This window comes from Glycine soja, chromosome 19 (genome assembly GCF_004193775.1).
Source record: "Glycine soja cultivar W05 chromosome 19, ASM419377v2, whole genome shotgun sequence".
Lineage (NCBI taxonomy): Eukaryota > Viridiplantae > Streptophyta > Magnoliopsida > Fabales > Fabaceae > Glycine > Glycine soja.
The window spans coordinates 8,425,853-8,444,451 of NC_041020.1; the positions used below are offsets into that span (position 1 = coordinate 8,425,853).

The following is an 18,599-nucleotide window of genomic DNA, read 5'->3' on the forward strand; positions in this document are numbered from 1 at the left end:
TAGCAGATTATATTATTGGTTGGTGAAATGAGTGAGTTGTATAATCTAGATCCATAATTAAAAGAGACAAAAATTGATATAAATCAAGAGAAGTTGTTGAATCAAATGACAAAAAGATAAAGTGAAGGGAATTGAGAGAAAGTAACGGAGTCCCAATATTGGAGATTAATAATAATGATAACAATAATTAATCAAAACAAAAAAATAACAAAAATTAAGAAAGAGTACAAAGAAAGATGGGAACAATATGATAGGGCAACATGTGCCAATAGTAGTGACTACAACATATTCCCGTAGAATGACAAATTTTTTAGATGGATTGGCTATTATTATTATTTAGTTAAAGTAATTTGTTTCATGTTTTTCCTTATTGTGTTTATAAAATTGAAACTGAAATCATGCAAGATTTTAAATTTTCTAATTAAAATTTGAATTATCGTATCATTAAGGTTAATATATAATACTTTAACTGTTATTATTAATTTATTTATTAAATTATTAACATGTAATCAATTAATATTTATTTAATTTATTCAATGTTGATGCTAATAGTAATAGTAAACATATTATTCCAATTGATTTTTTTAATTACTTTAATTGTTATCCAATCAAATCATCGTAACATATGATGATTTAGCATAAAAAAATTATGACTTTTGTTACATTTATTAACATATAATAATTGATTACTATATATAACAATTCATTAAATATTAATATACACGTAATTAATTGTTGAATCATTGTATTATATTTTTGTCATTATTACATTTTATTACATTCAACAATCAAGTTTCTTTTTGTGTGCTTTGTTTTTATTATTATTATTATGTAAGCTCTGTTCTCCTATAGTTTCTTAGTTTGTTTTCTAATCAGAAAATAAATAAAAAGAATTTGGGAAGAAAATAAATTGATGCTTTATTGAGTGAATGTACAACTAAAAAACATGAGCTTCTTGAGATTCCTGAACATGTATATGACTTACTATATTTGAAGAAATATTGAGTGGACAAGCTTCATCTGATGTGTTAGTGGGTAATTTCTAATTTGCATATTAATCATTATAGAATAAAATATGGTGTATGCTTTTGCGGGACAATTTTAGATTTATTATCTTCTTTTTCTAAGTAGATGTGATTAACTACACTAAACATTGGCATTGGTGACAAATAAATTGTTCAACCTTCGTACCTGTTTCTCGCGGACAATGATTTTAGCCATGGAGATGAAGTTACATTTTACTGTAGGTATTATTATTATTATTATTATTATTATTATTATTATTATTATTATTATTTAGTTTGTTTCATGTTTTTCCTTCATTACTGATATTTCCTGTTTTTTTTCCTTTCTGATTTTCCCACTCGCAAGGTAATCCACGAAAAAACATCCAGCTGCCAAGTTTCTTTCTTTGTGCTTTGTTTTATGCATGTTTATTATTATTATTATGATTATTATTATTTTGATGGAAGATTCAAGCTATTTGAGAGGTACTTCAACTTCAAATTTCATGCTATTCTGCTATGAATTTATCTCTTCTTTTTTCATTCTTATTAATTCGTGTTTCATTTTTTTCTTTACAATTGCAGTCATGTTATTCTCATTTTTTTTTGTTCGTAATTCGCTTTTGTAATCTCTTCTCTCCACCATCACTAAGTCACGGCAACCACGGGATTTGAAGATGGTAGTGTTCCTCTCATTTTTAACTTGATTTTTTTAAAATAAAATTTTCATGCTCTGTTACACTCGTTGTGTATTGATTTGCAATTGCCTAATTTCTGTTAGTTGTAAACATTTATATTATAATTGTTAAAATTATTTTTATTATTTGTTCAATTATTTGATTTTGAAATAGGTAGCGGCAATTCCTAGAGAGAGAAAGAGCCAAGAAGATAACAAGCTCGGTTAAAAAAACATTTATATTATTATTATTATTATTATTATTATTATCATTATAATAATAATAATAATAAATATAATAATAATAATAATTACAAAAACAAAAATGTTCATGCACAACATGTACATCATATAAAATGAAAATTAATAATAATAATAATAATAATTATTATTATTATCATTATAATAGAAATTATTATAATAGTAAAAATAATAATGATAACAACAACAACAATAAAATTAAATAAAATCATAATCCAATTTCTTGCAACAAACTATATAGCAAAAGAGATGTACCTGTTGTGCTCATACCTGAAATGATTATTATTATTATTATTATTATTATTATTATTATTATTATTATTATTATGTATGCTCCAACTGAAGGCTCTTTACTATGTTGTAATGTCGGGAGTGAACATTGAGATATTTTCCTTTGAGGTTCCTGGTGTGTCATTCTCTAATTGATGGATTTCAACTTTTCATTTAATTTCGCTTAATAATTTGGCTCAAATCCTGAATCTTCTCTTCTTCTATTTATCTCTTTTTCTTCCTTATTACTCTCTCTTTTCGTTAATCTTTTTTTTCTCCAACTTTCATCCATCTTCTGCTTTTGTTATTTGATATTTTAATTCTGTTTTCCTAAATAAATAGACACGGTTGTTGTTCCCAACAAGTGTGTTGCATCTTTGGCGGGCACAATAGAACAAGAGAATCATAATATCAAATGAGTGAGTTTGCTTTGAAGATCGGAATGTGTAGTGTGTTGGATTTTCTGTTTTTGATAGAGTTCTTTTCTGATCTTCATTCTATTTTTTGCGATTTTGATTACGGTTCTTTTACTTTTTTTGGTCTACTTTTTTGTGGTTTGATTTTTGGGACGACCTGCAGTAACAACGACAGTACTGAAGGTGATGATGCTTAGCCCATGTAAGGGTTGCAACAATAGGATTAATAATAATAATATATGAATGTTAGTCTTTTTATTTTTTTTACAGTACCTTTTTTTTTAATTCATTCATAAAAAATCAATTAGCGGAACCACCCGTGTGTATGCACGAGTTACCGACTAGTTATAATTATAATAGTCTTCCATTTTAGATAGAAACATATAATACATATGCAATGACTTTAAGTTTTCAATTACCAATACGACATATATCATTCAATAAGCAATAACATGTCATGCAAATATATATATGCCATTGTCATTTTTGTGTCAATTGAAAAAGAAAAAAGAAAAAAAAAATCATACGCATTACATAAGAAAAATGCAAGTCATGAACAAATTGTGAATGTATGTATACATGATTTTGATGATGTCAAAAGAAGAATCAAACAAGGCTCATTTTGCTTCAAGATTAATACAAGATTTTTTCAACAAACAAAGCCTTGATTCAGTATTTCTTCAAGATCAAGCCTTGCCTCAAAATGTAGAGATTTCAAGTCATCCAAGGCACATGTAATCGATTACCAATACATGTAATCGATTACCAAGGCACATGAAAGTGTGTAATCGATTACACATCATATGTAATCGATTACCAGAGACTCTGAACGTTGGGAATTCAAATTATAATTGTGTAATCGATTACACAAACATTGTAATCGATTACCAGTGGAAAGTTTTTAGAAAATCTGCCAACAGTCACATCTTTTCATTAGATTTGTGAATGGCCATCAAAGGCCTATAAATAGGTGACTTGGGCACGAATTTTATGCAGAGAGTTTTGCTTGGCAAAAATGTCTTATCCTCTCAAAAGACAATGAGAGAGATTCCAAAAGAACTTCATTGTCAAATGCTCTCTCAAGAAATCCTTGATCAAACACTTGCAAAATCTATAAGGATTCTTACATGATCTTCATTGTAATATTCTTCTCTTGAAGAGAGAATTCTTCTTCCATTCTTCTTATTCAATGAGATTGGTTAAGAGACTGTGAGTCTCTTGTTGTAAAGGATTCCTGAACACAAGGGATGGGTTGTCCCTGTGTGGTTCAGACTTTGTAATGGATTTTACAAAGATAGTGGAAATCTCAAGTGGGTTGCTTGAGTACTGGATGTAGGCACGGGTTGTGGCCGAACCAGTATAAAATTGTGTTTGCATTCTCTCTTCCCTTATCTCATTTATGTTATTGCAATCAATTTTGCCTTGCATGTTTATAGAACATTATTAAATTGATTGTTGTTGCTTCTTCTGCATTCTAAGCCTATCCCTCTTAAGATTATTGAGGCCACAAGGTCTAACAAGTGGTATCATAGCGGGATTCTTGTATAAAGTTTAAAAACTTCAAGAATAGATATGGCCTCATCCAAATTTCTATTTCCTGAGGGAAATTCTATCAATAGGCTATTATGTTCAATGGTGAGGGTTATCATTATTGGAAAACCCGAATGCAGATCTTTATAGAAGCCATAGATCTAAAGATATGGAAAGCCATTGAATTTGATTCATTTATTCCTACAATGGTAGAGAGAAATGCAACTACATAAAAAAAAAAAAACTTGAGAAGAAAGAAGATGATGATGAAAGAAGAAAGAAGAAGGTTCCTCTTTAGCCCCAAAATGCTGAGTGCAATCAACTTAGGCACATGAGATTCAATTGTCCTGTGTTTAAAAGAAGAATGGAAAAATTCGACAAGATGAATTTCAATGAGAAGAAAGAAAAGAAAGGATATATCACTTGGGAAGATAATGTCATAAATTATTCAAGTGATTCAAAGAAGAATATCATAAGTTTGGGTATCATGATGAAAGACTATGAAAATGGAGAAGAGCAAAGTCGATACATTGATAGCAATTTCTCCAAACACATGGCATGCATCAAAGTTTATTCATATTTCTCTCCAAGATAAATGAATATGTGATTTATGAAGACAACAAACGAAAGCCACATTTCTCCCCAAGAAAAGTGAATATGCGATTTATGGAGACAACAAACAAAGGCCACTTGATCAACAACCGCAACAAGTAATATCAAATGATATCAACAGGTCACTTGTCTTTGATTGATTACTTTTGATGCTTGTTTTCTACTTGAGTTTAGACTGTCCTTGATGATTGTGATTGAATTTGATTGACTGTGTTTGATGATTGATTGATTGTATTTTTGATTGTGTGTTTGATTGTCTTTGATGTTTGTACCTGATTAAGTTTTTGATTGTTTTTAAAGAATCTATTAAACTTTTCAAATTATTTTCATGTTTTAAGAAAACTATTTCAAATTTAGAAAAAGAAATTTTGAAATTGAAATTTGAAATTTGAAATTGAAAATTGAAATTTGAAAAGTTAAATTTGAAAATTGAAAATTAAAATTTGGAAGTTGGAAGTTGGAAGTAGTTATTGGAAGTTGAAAGTTAAAAATGGAAGTTGGAAGTTGGAAGTTGGAAGTGGAAGTTATTGGAAGTTGGAAGTTGGAAATGAAAGTTATTGGAAGTTGAAAGTTGAAAGTGGAGGTTGGAAGTTGGAAGGGGAAGTTACTAAAAGTTGAAATTGGAAGTTGGAATTTAAAATTTAAAATTTAAAATTTAAAATTTAAAATTTAAATTTTAAAAATTTGAAATTTGAAATTTGAAATTTGAAATTTGAAATTTGAAATTTGAATTTTGAATTTTGAATTTTGAATTTTTTTTTTAATAATAGAAATTATTGTGTATAGTTAGTTGATTGTTTAATTAATTTGATTTGAAATATTTGATGATTGATTGTGTTTGATTGATGTGTTATTGTACTTGTTTTTGCTTGATTAATATTGAATGATTGTTTTAATGCCTTTTGGTATCACTTATTCTCATACATTGCAACAAGTGGTAACATCTTTCTCCTTTCTATTCATGATTTGTTTTTTATGTTGACAAAGGGGGAGAGAAAGATAAAAGATAAAATAGTAAGAAAAATTATCTATTGTTTTATGAGACAACTTTTTATATATGAAAAATATGAAATCTTCAATTGTCTCATATAAGCAATCATTGTAAAACCAAGGGGGAGTAAACTATATGCAAATAGATATTTTTTCATATGTAAACCTATTGTCTCATAGACGATGTCAAGAAGAATTAAGAATTTGCTTGAGAAAGGGGGAGAATGTAAATCATGCAAGCTTTGATGGTGTTGAGAAGAAATCACATGTTTGTCATCATCAAAAAGGGGGAGAATGTGAATGTATGTATACATAATTTTGATGATGTCAAAAGAAGAATCAAACAAGGCTCATTTTGCTTCAAGATTAATACAAGATTTTTTCAACAAACAAAGCCTTGATTCAATATTTCTTCAAGATCAAGCCTTGCCTCAAAATGTAGAGATTTCAAGTCATCCAAGGCACATGTAATCGATTACCAATACATGTAATCGATTACCAAGGCACATGAAAGTGTGTAATCGATTACACATCATATGTAATCGATTACCAGAGACTCTGAACGTTGGGAATTCAAATTATAACTGTGTAATCGATTACACAAACATTGTAATCGATTACCAGTGGAAAGTTTTTAGAAAATCTGCCAACAGTCACATCTTTTCATTAGATTTGTGAATGGCCATCAAAGGCCTATAAATAGGTGACTTGGGCACGAATTTTATGCAGAGAGTTTTGCTTGGAAAAAATGTCTTATCCTCTCAAAAGACAATGAGAGAGATTCCAAAAGAACTTCATTGTCAAATGCTCTCTCAAGAAATCCTTGATCAAACACTTGCAAAATCTATAAGGATTCTTACATGATCTTCATTGTAATATTCTTCTCTTGAAGAGAGAATTCTTCTTCCATTCTTCTTATTCAATGAGATTGGTTAAGAGACTGTGAGTCTCTTGTTGTAAAGGATTCCTGAACACAAGGGATGGGTTGTCCCTGTGTGGTTCAGACTTTGTAATGGATTTTACAAAGATAGTGGAAATCTCAAGTGGGTTGCTTGAGTACTGGATGTAGGCACGGGTTGTGGCCGAACCAGTATAAAACTGTGTTTGCATTCTCTCTTCTCTTATCTCATTTATGTTATGCAATCAATTTTGCCTTGCATGTTTATAGAACATTATTAAATTGATTGTTGTTGCTTCTTCTGCATTCTAAGCCTATCCCTCTTAAGATTATTGAGGCCACAAGGTCTAACACAAATAACTTGTCCTTATACTATATTCAACGTACTGGCCATAAATGAAAACCAATTGTCATGTAATCTCCAAATTGACATATATTATGCATAACATATGCAAAGAATGAGATATTGCATCGTCGATCAAAATGAAATATTACTTTTCCTTTATGTGTAGCGCAAGACATTTTCCTTTACATCTATTGCACTTTTTGTTTCAGAAGAGGAAAACAGAAACAGAGTGAAAGATCTTTAATGGAAAAATATATTATCCTTAACCATACTTTGATACTAATTATTAGAAAATTTTACTTATGTGTAATTTATTTGAGTTCATGATACAAAAAAATTACATTTTAAGGATCTTAGATAACATATTTCTCACTACTATAATATTTTGTAATTTCAATAAGAGATTTAGAGAACCTATACTCATCCATAATGCATTTTAAAATTTTTTAATTGGTATTTCTTCCTTATCTTAACTTCCTTTCCTTGGTCTTTAGGATGGTGTAAAAACCTTTTTTGTTATTCTTGGTTTGTTAGAGTTCTCACAAAATTCTCTTGAAGTGAGACAAAGTTAAAATGAAAACTTGATAAAAGAAAGAGAAATGATCTATTTTGTAAACAAATTTTCTGATAACTTACCCTGTAACTTCCTTTTCAAATCTATTTTTTTAAAGTCATTATTACCCTTAATGAAGTGAGAACAAAGAGAATTAATTTTACTAAAACTAAAATAATCCTAATAACTTTAATAAATTTAAGTTAAAAAGACATCATATTAGATATATTTCCATTAAACTCATTTTATAATTACATCAACCAATATTATATTAAAATAATCTAATAAGCCAACTCAGAATCTTTGAGATTGTTCCTCATTTCAAAGACAATCTGTTAGACAACTCCTAAGCCTCATAGAGAGACTTGTCAGCATCAGTACTGGTCTCTGTAAAGATTAGATGGTTTTCATCAATAACCAATGCTAGGTCCAAGTCCACTACACCCAGTTGAAACTAGATCGTTTCAGACCAATCGGCATAGTTCAACCCATTGAACTTGATCATTAGGTTACCCAAAGCAAACATATTAGGCATAGCTATATACATTCAAACAAACTCACAAACATTAATGCTTTGAGAAAATTTAATGGATTCAAACTACATTAACTTTAATCATGCATCTAAGTTCACCTTGGGGTGATAAATAAACACATATCCATATCAATAATTATGTCAAAAAAATATACTTTAATGGACAATAAACCATATTATTCTTGGCATGCATGTTATCTTTGGATACACACACTCCACAAGCATGAGAATAAATCTTTAGTCATTAATCATAAGCAACAATTCACCTTTGGGTAAGTCATATATGCTTTATAACTAATAATTTTAATAAACCCAAACACGATAATTTCACAGCATCATTATCTCAATTGATCAAGTAACCTGGAATTATCAACCTCGTAGATTTAACCACTTTGGTGATTAACAAATCTCATTTTAATGTATAATTCCAAAAATATCTTTTTCTGCAAAAATAATTTTGCAATTGACTTTCAAATGCAACACCTAGGTGCAAAATCCATGTACATAAATTTCTATCATATACAAGAGATATAAAAGAATTATAATTACAATAGTCTTCCATTTTAGATAGAAGCATATAATACATATGCAATGACTTTAAGGTTTCAATTACCAATACCACATATATATCATTCAATAAGCAATAACATGTCATGCAAATATATATATGCGACTGTCATTTTTGTGTCAATTGAAAAAGAAAAAAGAAAAAAAAAATTCATACGCATTACATAAGAAAAATGCAAGCCATAAACAAATGAACAAATAACTTGTCCTTATACTATATTCAACGTACGGGCCATAAATGAAAACCAATTGTCATGTAATCTCCAAATTGACATATATTATGCATAACATATGCAAAGAATGAGATATTGCATCGTCGATCAAAATGAAATATTACTTTTCCTTTATGTGTAGCGCAAGACATTTTCCTTTACATCTATTGCACTTTTCGTTTCAGAAGAGGAAAACAGAAACAGAGTGAAAGATCTTTAATGGAAAAATATATTATCCCTAACTATTCTTTGATATCAATTATTAGAAAATTTTAATTATGTGTAATTTATTTGAGTTCATCATACAAGAAAATTATATTTTAGGGATCTTAGATAATATATTTCTCACTACTATAATATTTTATAATTTCAATAAGAAATTTACAGAACCTATACCTGATCCATAATGCATTTTAGAATTTTTTAATTTATATTTCTTCCTTATCTTGACTTCCTTTCCTTGATCTCTAGGATGGTGTAAAAACCTTTTTTGTTATTTTTGGTTTGTTAGAATTCTCACAAAATTATCTTAAAGTGAGACAAAGTGAAAATAAAAACTTGATAAATGAAAGAGAAATTATTCATTTTATAAACAAATTTTCTGATAACTTACCTTCTAACTTCCTTTTCAAATTCATTTTTTTTAATGTTAATATTACCCTTAATGAAATGAGAACAGAGAGAATTAATTTTACTAAAACTAAAATAATCCCGATAACTTTAATACATTTAAATTTAACAGTCATCATATTAGATATATTTCCATTAAACTCATTCTATAATTACATCAACTAATATTATATTAAAATAATCTAATAAATCAACTCAGAATCTTTGAGATTATTCCTCATTTTATTTCAAATATTTTAATGGATGTAATCTTTGTTGCGTTGTTATTAATTTTTCCCTTGGGACATCGCCTCTTTCATTCACAAAAGAAAAATGACATCAAAATAAAAACTCTCTCTCTAAATATATACTATTTTGTAAATAATATATGGTTTTTATACACCTAATTTACGCCCTCCAAGATCATCTCAATAGAAAGATATCTCACACACAATTTCAGTGTATAGGTATGTAAATATTAATATATAAGCAACAATATTTAAACATCTCGTTATTCTCAACAATTTATTAATATCTTTCATTTTCTTAATTTATGTTTCTTTCTATCATATTAGATGGTTAAAAGAAAATCTAAACCATTAATTTAAGAAGTATTTTATGTAACAGACAGATAAAAATACTTCACTCCCAGAAAACAAATGAAGACTCGAACATATTTTTCTTGATATGAGACCTATTTTGAAGATAATGCTTATATTATATGTCTGCGGGTTTTGCGGGAAAGTGACATGAAAAACGACCACGCTTTCTGTGCAAGCAACAATTATCAAATGACAAGAACCTCGTGGCAATCATCATTTGCTTTCCACTCTGTCACGCATGATTCGTGCCCATCCACTAATGACTAAACCCAATCGTTTTGCAATGTCAATAATCAAATATAGTGCCTAGACAAAGTCTTTTTAAAAGCAAATTGATTACTTGTTATAAAAGTAAACGCAAAAATATCTATTTATTTAAAAGAAAAAATTATACACTAAAATATAAAATAACTTATAAGATAAATTAATTAATTTTTATAATAACTTATTTAAAAATCATACCATCAATAATTTTATAATTAAATGACTATAAGATTGGTCTAATGAGATTTTAGAATAATATATATAAAATTATTGATTTAAACTTTAGTGTGACTATTATAAAAAAAATGATTGAGAAATTATTTTATATTGTAGATGTATGATAATTAAACTCTTATTTAAGTTTATTTTTAGAATAATTCAACCTTTTACTTTTAGAATAATTCAACCTTCTAAGTTCTAATTCATTTTTAAAAGGAGTTATTTTTATTTGAATTTAGTAGACATACACTATAAATGTAATTTTACTTAAGCAAACAAAATTCTTTTCATATAATTTTTAGAATAATTATATCTAAAATCATTAAATTTATTATATAAATTGATTTGTGATTAAATAGTAGTGTAAAATATATTTATCTAAAATGATTATATAAAGTTCAAATTAATAATGTCAATCACATATTAAAAAATTCAGTTTAATTCATGTAAAATATATCTGTGAAAAATAGAAAAAATTCAGACGCATTTTTTTTTAAAAATATTCTTCAGAGAAGTTAATATTTATTACTTGAAGAAACAAACCAAAAAAAAAAAAATATTACTTGAAGAACCACCTCTTTAAAAAAGAACTCAAAACAAAGACTTGAGTGGGACTAATCCCTTTCCTTACGATCAATCACAAGTTCTCTTCAATAAGAATTCAATCAAGACTTTAATGACCATTTAGTTACAATAATGACACGTGAATCATTCCATGTTTTTTTTTCCTTCTAAATGTATTTTTTTAGTGGGCAAAATTGAGGCCATTAATTGGGTATATATCGTTTAAAATAATGTTTCTTTTACAACATAATACAATTATGTTACTAGATATTTATAACTATGTATAAAGTGGATATCAGATTTTTGTGTATGCATTTTGTGTTATATTTTATCTCTATAATTACTTCTATAAATTATTGTTTGTGTTTCCTTTTCTCTAGTAATTCATAAAATAATTATTATAAATGTTAAAAAATTAATTATACACAAAAATATATGATTGAATAAGAGTGAATATATTTAAATTAACTCCATTAATATTATAGAAATATCATGTAAATTATTATTATTATTTTAATTGAATAATATAAACAAGGAAAAGAGTATATAATTATAATTATATACTTTTTTCGTTCATATTAAAGTATTATAAAAAGGATGATCTTATAAATAGGATAAGAAATTAACAGTAATTTTTTATTTTTTTTATTTCTAGAAATAAAAAATAAGTATAACGCACTCTTTTCAACTAATTCAATTAGATTATATGATACATGATTAATAGATTAAGAGTATATAATTATAATATAATGTAATTATAGTTATGCAATGAAGTTACCAAGTTATTAAAATGCTTAATAGTAATAATTAATTTTAGAACAAAAGAGCAATGTAAATATTTTACAATAAAATTATTTTAAAATTTATATTAATAATAAATTATAATTAAATAATAATATAAAATTATTTCAGTGAATAATTATTTTTTAATTTAATATCATAAAATAAATGACTGAGATATTTAACGGATTGATGCACTTGTGTAAAGTTTTAATGCATTGACACTTGAGAGATAATTAATTTAGCGGGAGATTTTGAACAAATTATTTAAGTTAATTTTTAGTATTTTTTATTAGTAGAACTTTTTTTTTATAAACAATTTGTTTAATAACTTTTAGTATTTTTTAAAACTTGAAATAACATTTTTTTAATGTTAACTTCAATTCTTTATTTGTTATTTCTTTTTTTTCCTAAAAATATTTATTTAATTTTTTTATTATCTTTTTTAAATGTTATTTTATATTTTTATCTATTTTCATAATTAATTTTATCAAACACTTATAATTTAATAAATTAATTTTTCAATTTTTTAGGTATATTCTCATATATCATCATTGTGCGCAAAATTTCATTAACGATCTATACTTATGTGTTAAAAGAAAGATTAGTCTCCCACCTAATTGATGAAAGAGGACCGTGCTCTCTTGAAAAAAAAATTAATTAGCCGTGCTTTAGAAATAATTAATATTAACCACATGCTTCATTCATTATTCATTAATTTTTTTACTTCAAATTAACTATGTTTACTCCATGTAAATCATATTCTGCAAGCTTCATCTTCAACGCTAGAAAACAAGAATTAAAAAACTAAAACAAAAATAATAATAATAATAATAATAAAAACCAGAGAGAAAGTGTTGTCTCCTCCAGTATCCACCTTTTAGCGTTCACCAAGAGTTGATTATTATTTGAACATCCTCTCTCTCTCTCTCTCAACACCGATTCCAGAATATTCCGAACGTCATGTTCCATCGCCGTTCAGATCCAGGTATCTCCACAACCACCACTTCTCACTCAAACTCCATTCTTCTTCTTCTTCTTCTTCTTCGTCGTCGTCGTCGTCGTCATTGTCGTTTCGTTTCATTTAACGATTTTCACAAATTACAATTTACAACCTACGTTTCTTATTTTCGGATATTCATGAGTTAGTGTAAGGTTTCCGCAATCTATTGTGGCCACTGAGCGTGCGTGTTAATTGATATGCATGCACGACGACAGTGAGAGTTCGTGTAGAAATTGAATTGATATTTCTGGCAATTTCTTTTTTTTTTTGTTTTTAATTTCTCACTTTCCATTTATCGTTCAGCGAGATTTTGTCACGTTATTGTTATTATTATTATTGCGTTCGGTGTGGAACCAAACCGAGATGCCGTGTGTTGAATATGTTTGAAGACACATGGCGGCGGTTACAGGGTTACTTAATAAGCCTTTGTTTCTTTGAGTCGATTGGTGTTTTTCTTTTTTTAATAAATTGGTCCTTGTCTCTTGAATTGAGCATTTGCTGCGAAATTTTGAAGATTCAAGTATTCAACGTTCCAGAAGAGTTCTTTGTTTACATTTATATATAGCACCTGAAATTGGCTTTGGAGTTCTTATACTGTTTGTTTGTTTGGTTTTGAAATTCTGGATTTTGGATTGTGTTCTGCTCAGTTTTGTTAAGGAGAAAGTGGGGTTTGAGAGTTTTGGCATTATTTATTATTAGCGTGTTTGGTTCCACATTCCAGATACCCCAGACGTGGTTTTTCGCGTCAGCTAAGAAGCTGGTAGTTGTAACTTTCACATCCCTGACGTGATTTCTTACTTCTCAACAGGTTTGGAAACACGCTATATAGTATCTGGAATTGGATTTGGAGTTCTTGTTATTTGTTGTGCTTTTGATTTTGGATTGTTTTCTGCTCGATTTCGTTTAAGGAGATAAGTGGGGTTGGGAGTTTTTGCTATTATTTATTGTTATTTTTTTTGGTGTTTTAGAGAATTGAGTTGATGGGGGGTAACAATTCTAAGGAGGATAATAACAATTGGAGGCAGAATTCATCTGTGCGTTCAAGTTCCTCTGCGTCTTCTTGGGGTTCATATCCTGACCCCCAATCAGGTTATGGTCACGGGGGTTACGCGTATGAGCCACAACAGCCTTCTTATCCTACACAGCAGCCGTATTATGCCCAACCGCCGCCGCCGCCGCCAAACTATGGCAATGAACCTCAGCCTCATGCTAGCGGCAGAGTGGCCGGCCACAGAAATGAGAAGCGGTTAGACAGGAAATACTCGAGAATCACAGATAACTACAACTCCATAGATGAGGTAAGAGATGCTTTGGTTGTAGGTGATGTACTGTTGTGTTTAACTTTAGCTTGTCATGGGATTAAGCCATGGTTATTTTATCTGTCTGGGAATTGAAATGCTTTTCTTCATTTGGCTTTGTTTTATGTAGTTTTATTTTTATAAGAAAAATAATTTGGCAGTTAAGAATCCAAAGTGTTTAATTTTAAAAAAAAATAGATTTTGGCATTTGGTATTGGGAATCTTTCATTTTGAATTAAATTACTTTCCCGAGAGTGAGATTGTTAGGAATGAGATTTTTAGGAATAATTTGTTTACAGTTAATTACCACAGAAAAGTTTAGTAACTTAAACTTTACAAAATAATTATCACAGGAAAGTTTTGTTGTCACCTTTGAAAGTGGGAAAATTTTATTTCCACTTATTTATAATTTGATATTCTAGAAGAAAATAATAGTCACAATGCAGTGCAATTGCAATTGAATGTTATATTGAATTTTGAGGTTGATGATCTTTTCTTGAGAAAGATTCATTAAAATCTCAAGAATCAGGACCGGAAATTTTAAAGCAGCTCACCTTGTGCTAGCTCATAAAATTACCAGTGAATGGCTGCCAGGTCATCTTGCTTCCATATTTGGTCATTTAACTATGAAAAATTGAATTCACTCAAGTGAAAGAGAAAGACTCTGCATGTTATATTTTTCTGATGAATTTGGAGCTATAAGTGAGTATATAACACTTTTAAGTGTATTTTCATGTGATCAGCCTTGACTTAGCTGATTATAATATTGTCTTGCATTTTGCATATTTCTGTCACTGATGGTCCTTCTTATTCATCTTTTTAGTTTAGGAAATTTGTTGATGCTTTGTCATCATTTTAATTTTTACATTCTCACATTTGTCATTACAGGTGACTGAGGCTCTTGCACGTGCAGGCCTTGAGTCTTCAAATCTTATTCTTGGTATTGATTTCACTAAGAGCAATGAGTGGACAGGTTAGGCCCTATAAATATTCATTTTGCTCTATAGATAAAAGTACAATTTATGCAGTGTGTTGCTGAGAAATATATGCTGAACTTGGTGCTGCTTTCAGGAAAGCATTCATTTAACAGAAAAAGTTTGCATCACATTGGGAATGGTCCAAACCCCTATGAACAAGCAATATCAATTATTGGGAAGACCTTGGCTGCATTTGATGAGGATAACTTGATTCCTTGTTTTGGATTTGGGGATGGTAGCTTTCTCAAAGTTCTCAACTTATTTTTTTATAGAAGTTTTGTTTGTTTTTTAAATGTGGTAATGGGCATTACTGTGATATCATGGCAGCATCAACACATGATCAAGATGTCTTTAGTTTCTATCCAGATGAACGAATTTGCAATGGATTTGAAGAAGTGTTGAGTCGGTATAGGGAAATTGTTCCTATTATTCGACTTGCAGGTTATATTTCTACTACTTGTCTTGTTCTTCTTTTGTAAATTATTATTATTTCTGTTGTAGATATTGTAATGCAGAGCTAATTTTGACTGATGGTTTTATCCCAGGTCCTACTTCATTTGCACCAATCGTTGAAATGGCCATGACAATAGTTGAGCAGACTGGAGGCCAGTACCATGTTTTGGTGATAGTTGCGGACGGCCAGGTATTCTATTTATATTCAGAATGTATTGAGTTGTCTTAAATTAAGCAATTTTTCAGATCTTTGTGATGATGTCTCCATTTACCTTTCATCTTTTCAATTTTCTGGATTTAGCTCAGGAAATAACTTGGCTTACAAAACTGAATTGTATCTAGCTTTTTCCTTCATTCCTGCTTCTATTATTTCAGAGACAAAAGTAGTTGGGACTAAGAATCCAAAAATCAACCAAAACTTAACAAATAATACTCTGCTTCATGTCTCTCTTGATAATTTGTTTGTTATTTGTTGGGACTGATCTTTTCTGGACTTAATTTACTTTCAAAACATCAGACTTTAAATGGACAGGAAATATATATTTGGCATATATAAAGCTCCACTCTTCCTGTAATTTCATGTAGTTAAAGTCACGTTTGCTACAATGCAATTTAAAGTAGTTTGTCCAACTTTCTATTGCTACAATGATACTTTTCTTAGTATAAGCCAACCTGCATGATATATGTGCAGGTAACAAGAAGTATTGACACTGAGCATGGGAGACTAAGTCCACAGGAGCAGAGCACTGTGGATGCCATTGTTGAGGCCAGGTGATTATCCTGTAGGTTTTGTTCAACAATGTTTTTTCTATTCAAATATCTTTTCTTATATACCTGCTTTGTCACAGTAAATTTCCTCTTTCAATCATATTGGTTGGTGTTGGAGATGGTCCTTGGGACATGATGAAGGAGTTTGATGACAATATCCCAGCCCGGGTCTTTGATAATTTTCAGGTAATTGATGAGGAGAAAACATAATGTTGATTAATACCTGTTAAAATGTTCTAATTAGTGGGAATTGATTGACTGAATTATTGTGGGTTTCTTTGTGCTTCTTTAGTTTGTGAATTTCACAGAAATTATGTCAAAGAATATTCCTCCTTCTCGAAAAGAGGCAGCATTTGCGCTTGCAGCACTGATGGAAATTCCTTCTCAGTATAAGGCAACAATAGAGCTTAATCTCTTGGGGTAATTTTTCAGTTCTTTACCATTTTTCCCCCTAAAAAAAGACTTCAGTTCAATTTCTGACAAAATTTTGGATGCTCTTTGTGTTTATAACTATTAAATAGTGGTCGAAATGCAAATGCTCCTCAGAGAGTTGCTCTCCCAACACCATCATATGGTTCAGCATCTATGGGCATTTCAAAACCTTATGGTTCAGCATCTTTTGGCGCTTCAAAACCCTATGGTTCAGCATCCTTTGATGCCCCAAAACCTTATGGTTCAGCATCTTTTAGCAGTTCAAAACCTTCTCATGCTGCTAGCTTTGAGCAGAGTGCCCCTTCTTATTATGACAACACGGACCCTGTTGGCACAGCTCCTCCTGCCCCAAGTTCCTCATATGACAATCAGGTACAACCCCACAAAGTACAAAGTACTTCTGATAGAAATCTGTGTCATGTTTTTTTTTTTTTTTAATCGGTAAATGTTAGTTGTTAATTGTTTTAGTTTTTTGTTAGCTAGAGGAATCGAACCCATGACCTTTCCTACCCTTCCTTCTCTTCTTACCACCAAACCAACCTTACAACTCCTATGTGTCATATTTCTTGATAAGGTCTTTTTTGGAGCAAATACAAATGTAATAGGGCATTGCTCGAAATTAGATGAATATACATATTGTTTCTTTTTCCTTATCTTGTTCCAATTTTAGCTTCTACTTGGCATTATCTTTACATACATGCCTTAGTCGAGAAAATAGATTACTCGTGTAACAGATTCTACCTGGTCTATGGGGAGAGATTAGTGGCATCAATTACCTGCTTAATTTTGTTGCATATTTTCATCGTGCCCTTCTTTATTCTATGTCCAGTGACTGAAATGGTGCCTGTCATGAATCCAGGTTGTAGTTGTACAATTTTATTTTCTTCTTGTCGCTTTGAATTTTATATGTACAATATTAGGATTGGATTTGCTATGATTTTCTATGAACTTATTAACAAATCGAATTGGTCTTTTGCAGCTTTGCCCCATATGTCTGACCAATTCAAAAGACATGGCCTTCGGATGTGGACATCAGGTAAAACAATATTTTCAATTTCGTCCCATATTTTTTAAGGAAAGATCAAATAAGGGAGTGCTTATGACCTCTTTGTTTTTGTTACATGACAGACATGTTGTGAATGTGGACAAGATCTTCAGTCGTGTCCCATCTGTAGAAGCCCCATTAACACCAGAATTAAGCTTTACTAGGCGGCCTCTTCCGTTGTGAATTAATTATTTTGTTGTGTAAGCTAAAATTCTTTGATTTTTTTAACCTTCTCTGGTTGTATACAAACGTTAGATCAGCTGTGTCTATTGATGAAAAATGGTACAACAAAAAAATATCCAAACCAATTAAATTATTTGGTTTTATTTGGTTTGGACTTGTAAAAAAATTCTTCAAACCCCAACCGAACAAATGTGAACAAGAATTTGTTTGGTTTGTTTCTTGGGTTGTCCAAACAAAAAGAAAATGTTAATTCGACCATTTTAGTATCCAGAGTAAATTGGTGAAAGAAAAGCAATATTTCAGCACATGTAGTCAACTAATTCTTATCATAAATAACAAATCCTAAAGTTATACCTATACGAACACAGCAGGGAGAACCACAAGTCAAGCAATCTTTCTTAGACCTGCGGGTTCCTACCATGAAATCTGACGCTTGAACCAATGGTTATCGGTTTTGAATAGTTTGGTTGGACTCAAACTTATGAACGTAAATTAAATTGACCGGTTAATAAAAAAAGTTGGCGTAATGGGATAA

The 18,599-nt window shown here is 29.6% G+C and overlaps 1 protein-coding gene across 3 annotated transcripts; it reads left to right on the forward strand.

Annotated features, from left to right (window-relative positions):
- The first annotated feature begins 12,736 nt into the window (after positions 1-12,736).
- LOC114400500 (E3 ubiquitin-protein ligase RGLG2-like) lies at positions 12,737-18,334 on the forward strand. 3 transcript variants are annotated; one of them, XM_028362974.1, is made up of 13 exons: positions 12,768-12,893; positions 13,630-13,716; positions 13,877-14,206; positions 15,095-15,179; positions 15,278-15,418; positions 15,511-15,624; positions 15,729-15,826; positions 16,328-16,407; positions 16,485-16,590; positions 16,697-16,824; positions 16,926-17,208; positions 17,816-17,872; positions 17,965-18,334. In XM_028362974.1, the coding sequence occupies exons 3-13, from the start codon at positions 13,889-13,891 to the stop codon at positions 18,043-18,045; spliced, it is 1,491 nt and encodes a 496-aa protein (XP_028218775.1). In that variant the 5' UTR covers positions 12,768-12,893; positions 13,630-13,716; positions 13,877-13,888; the 3' UTR covers positions 18,046-18,334. The 3 variants fall into 3 exon arrangements, with proteins under 3 accessions (XP_028218773.1, XP_028218775.1, XP_028218774.1); XM_028362972.1 differs by lacking the exon at positions 13,630-13,716 and having other exon boundaries at positions 12,737-12,893; XM_028362973.1 differs by lacking the exon at positions 12,768-12,893 and having other exon boundaries at positions 12,974-13,716.
- Positions 18,335-18,599: the final 265 nt, after the last annotated feature.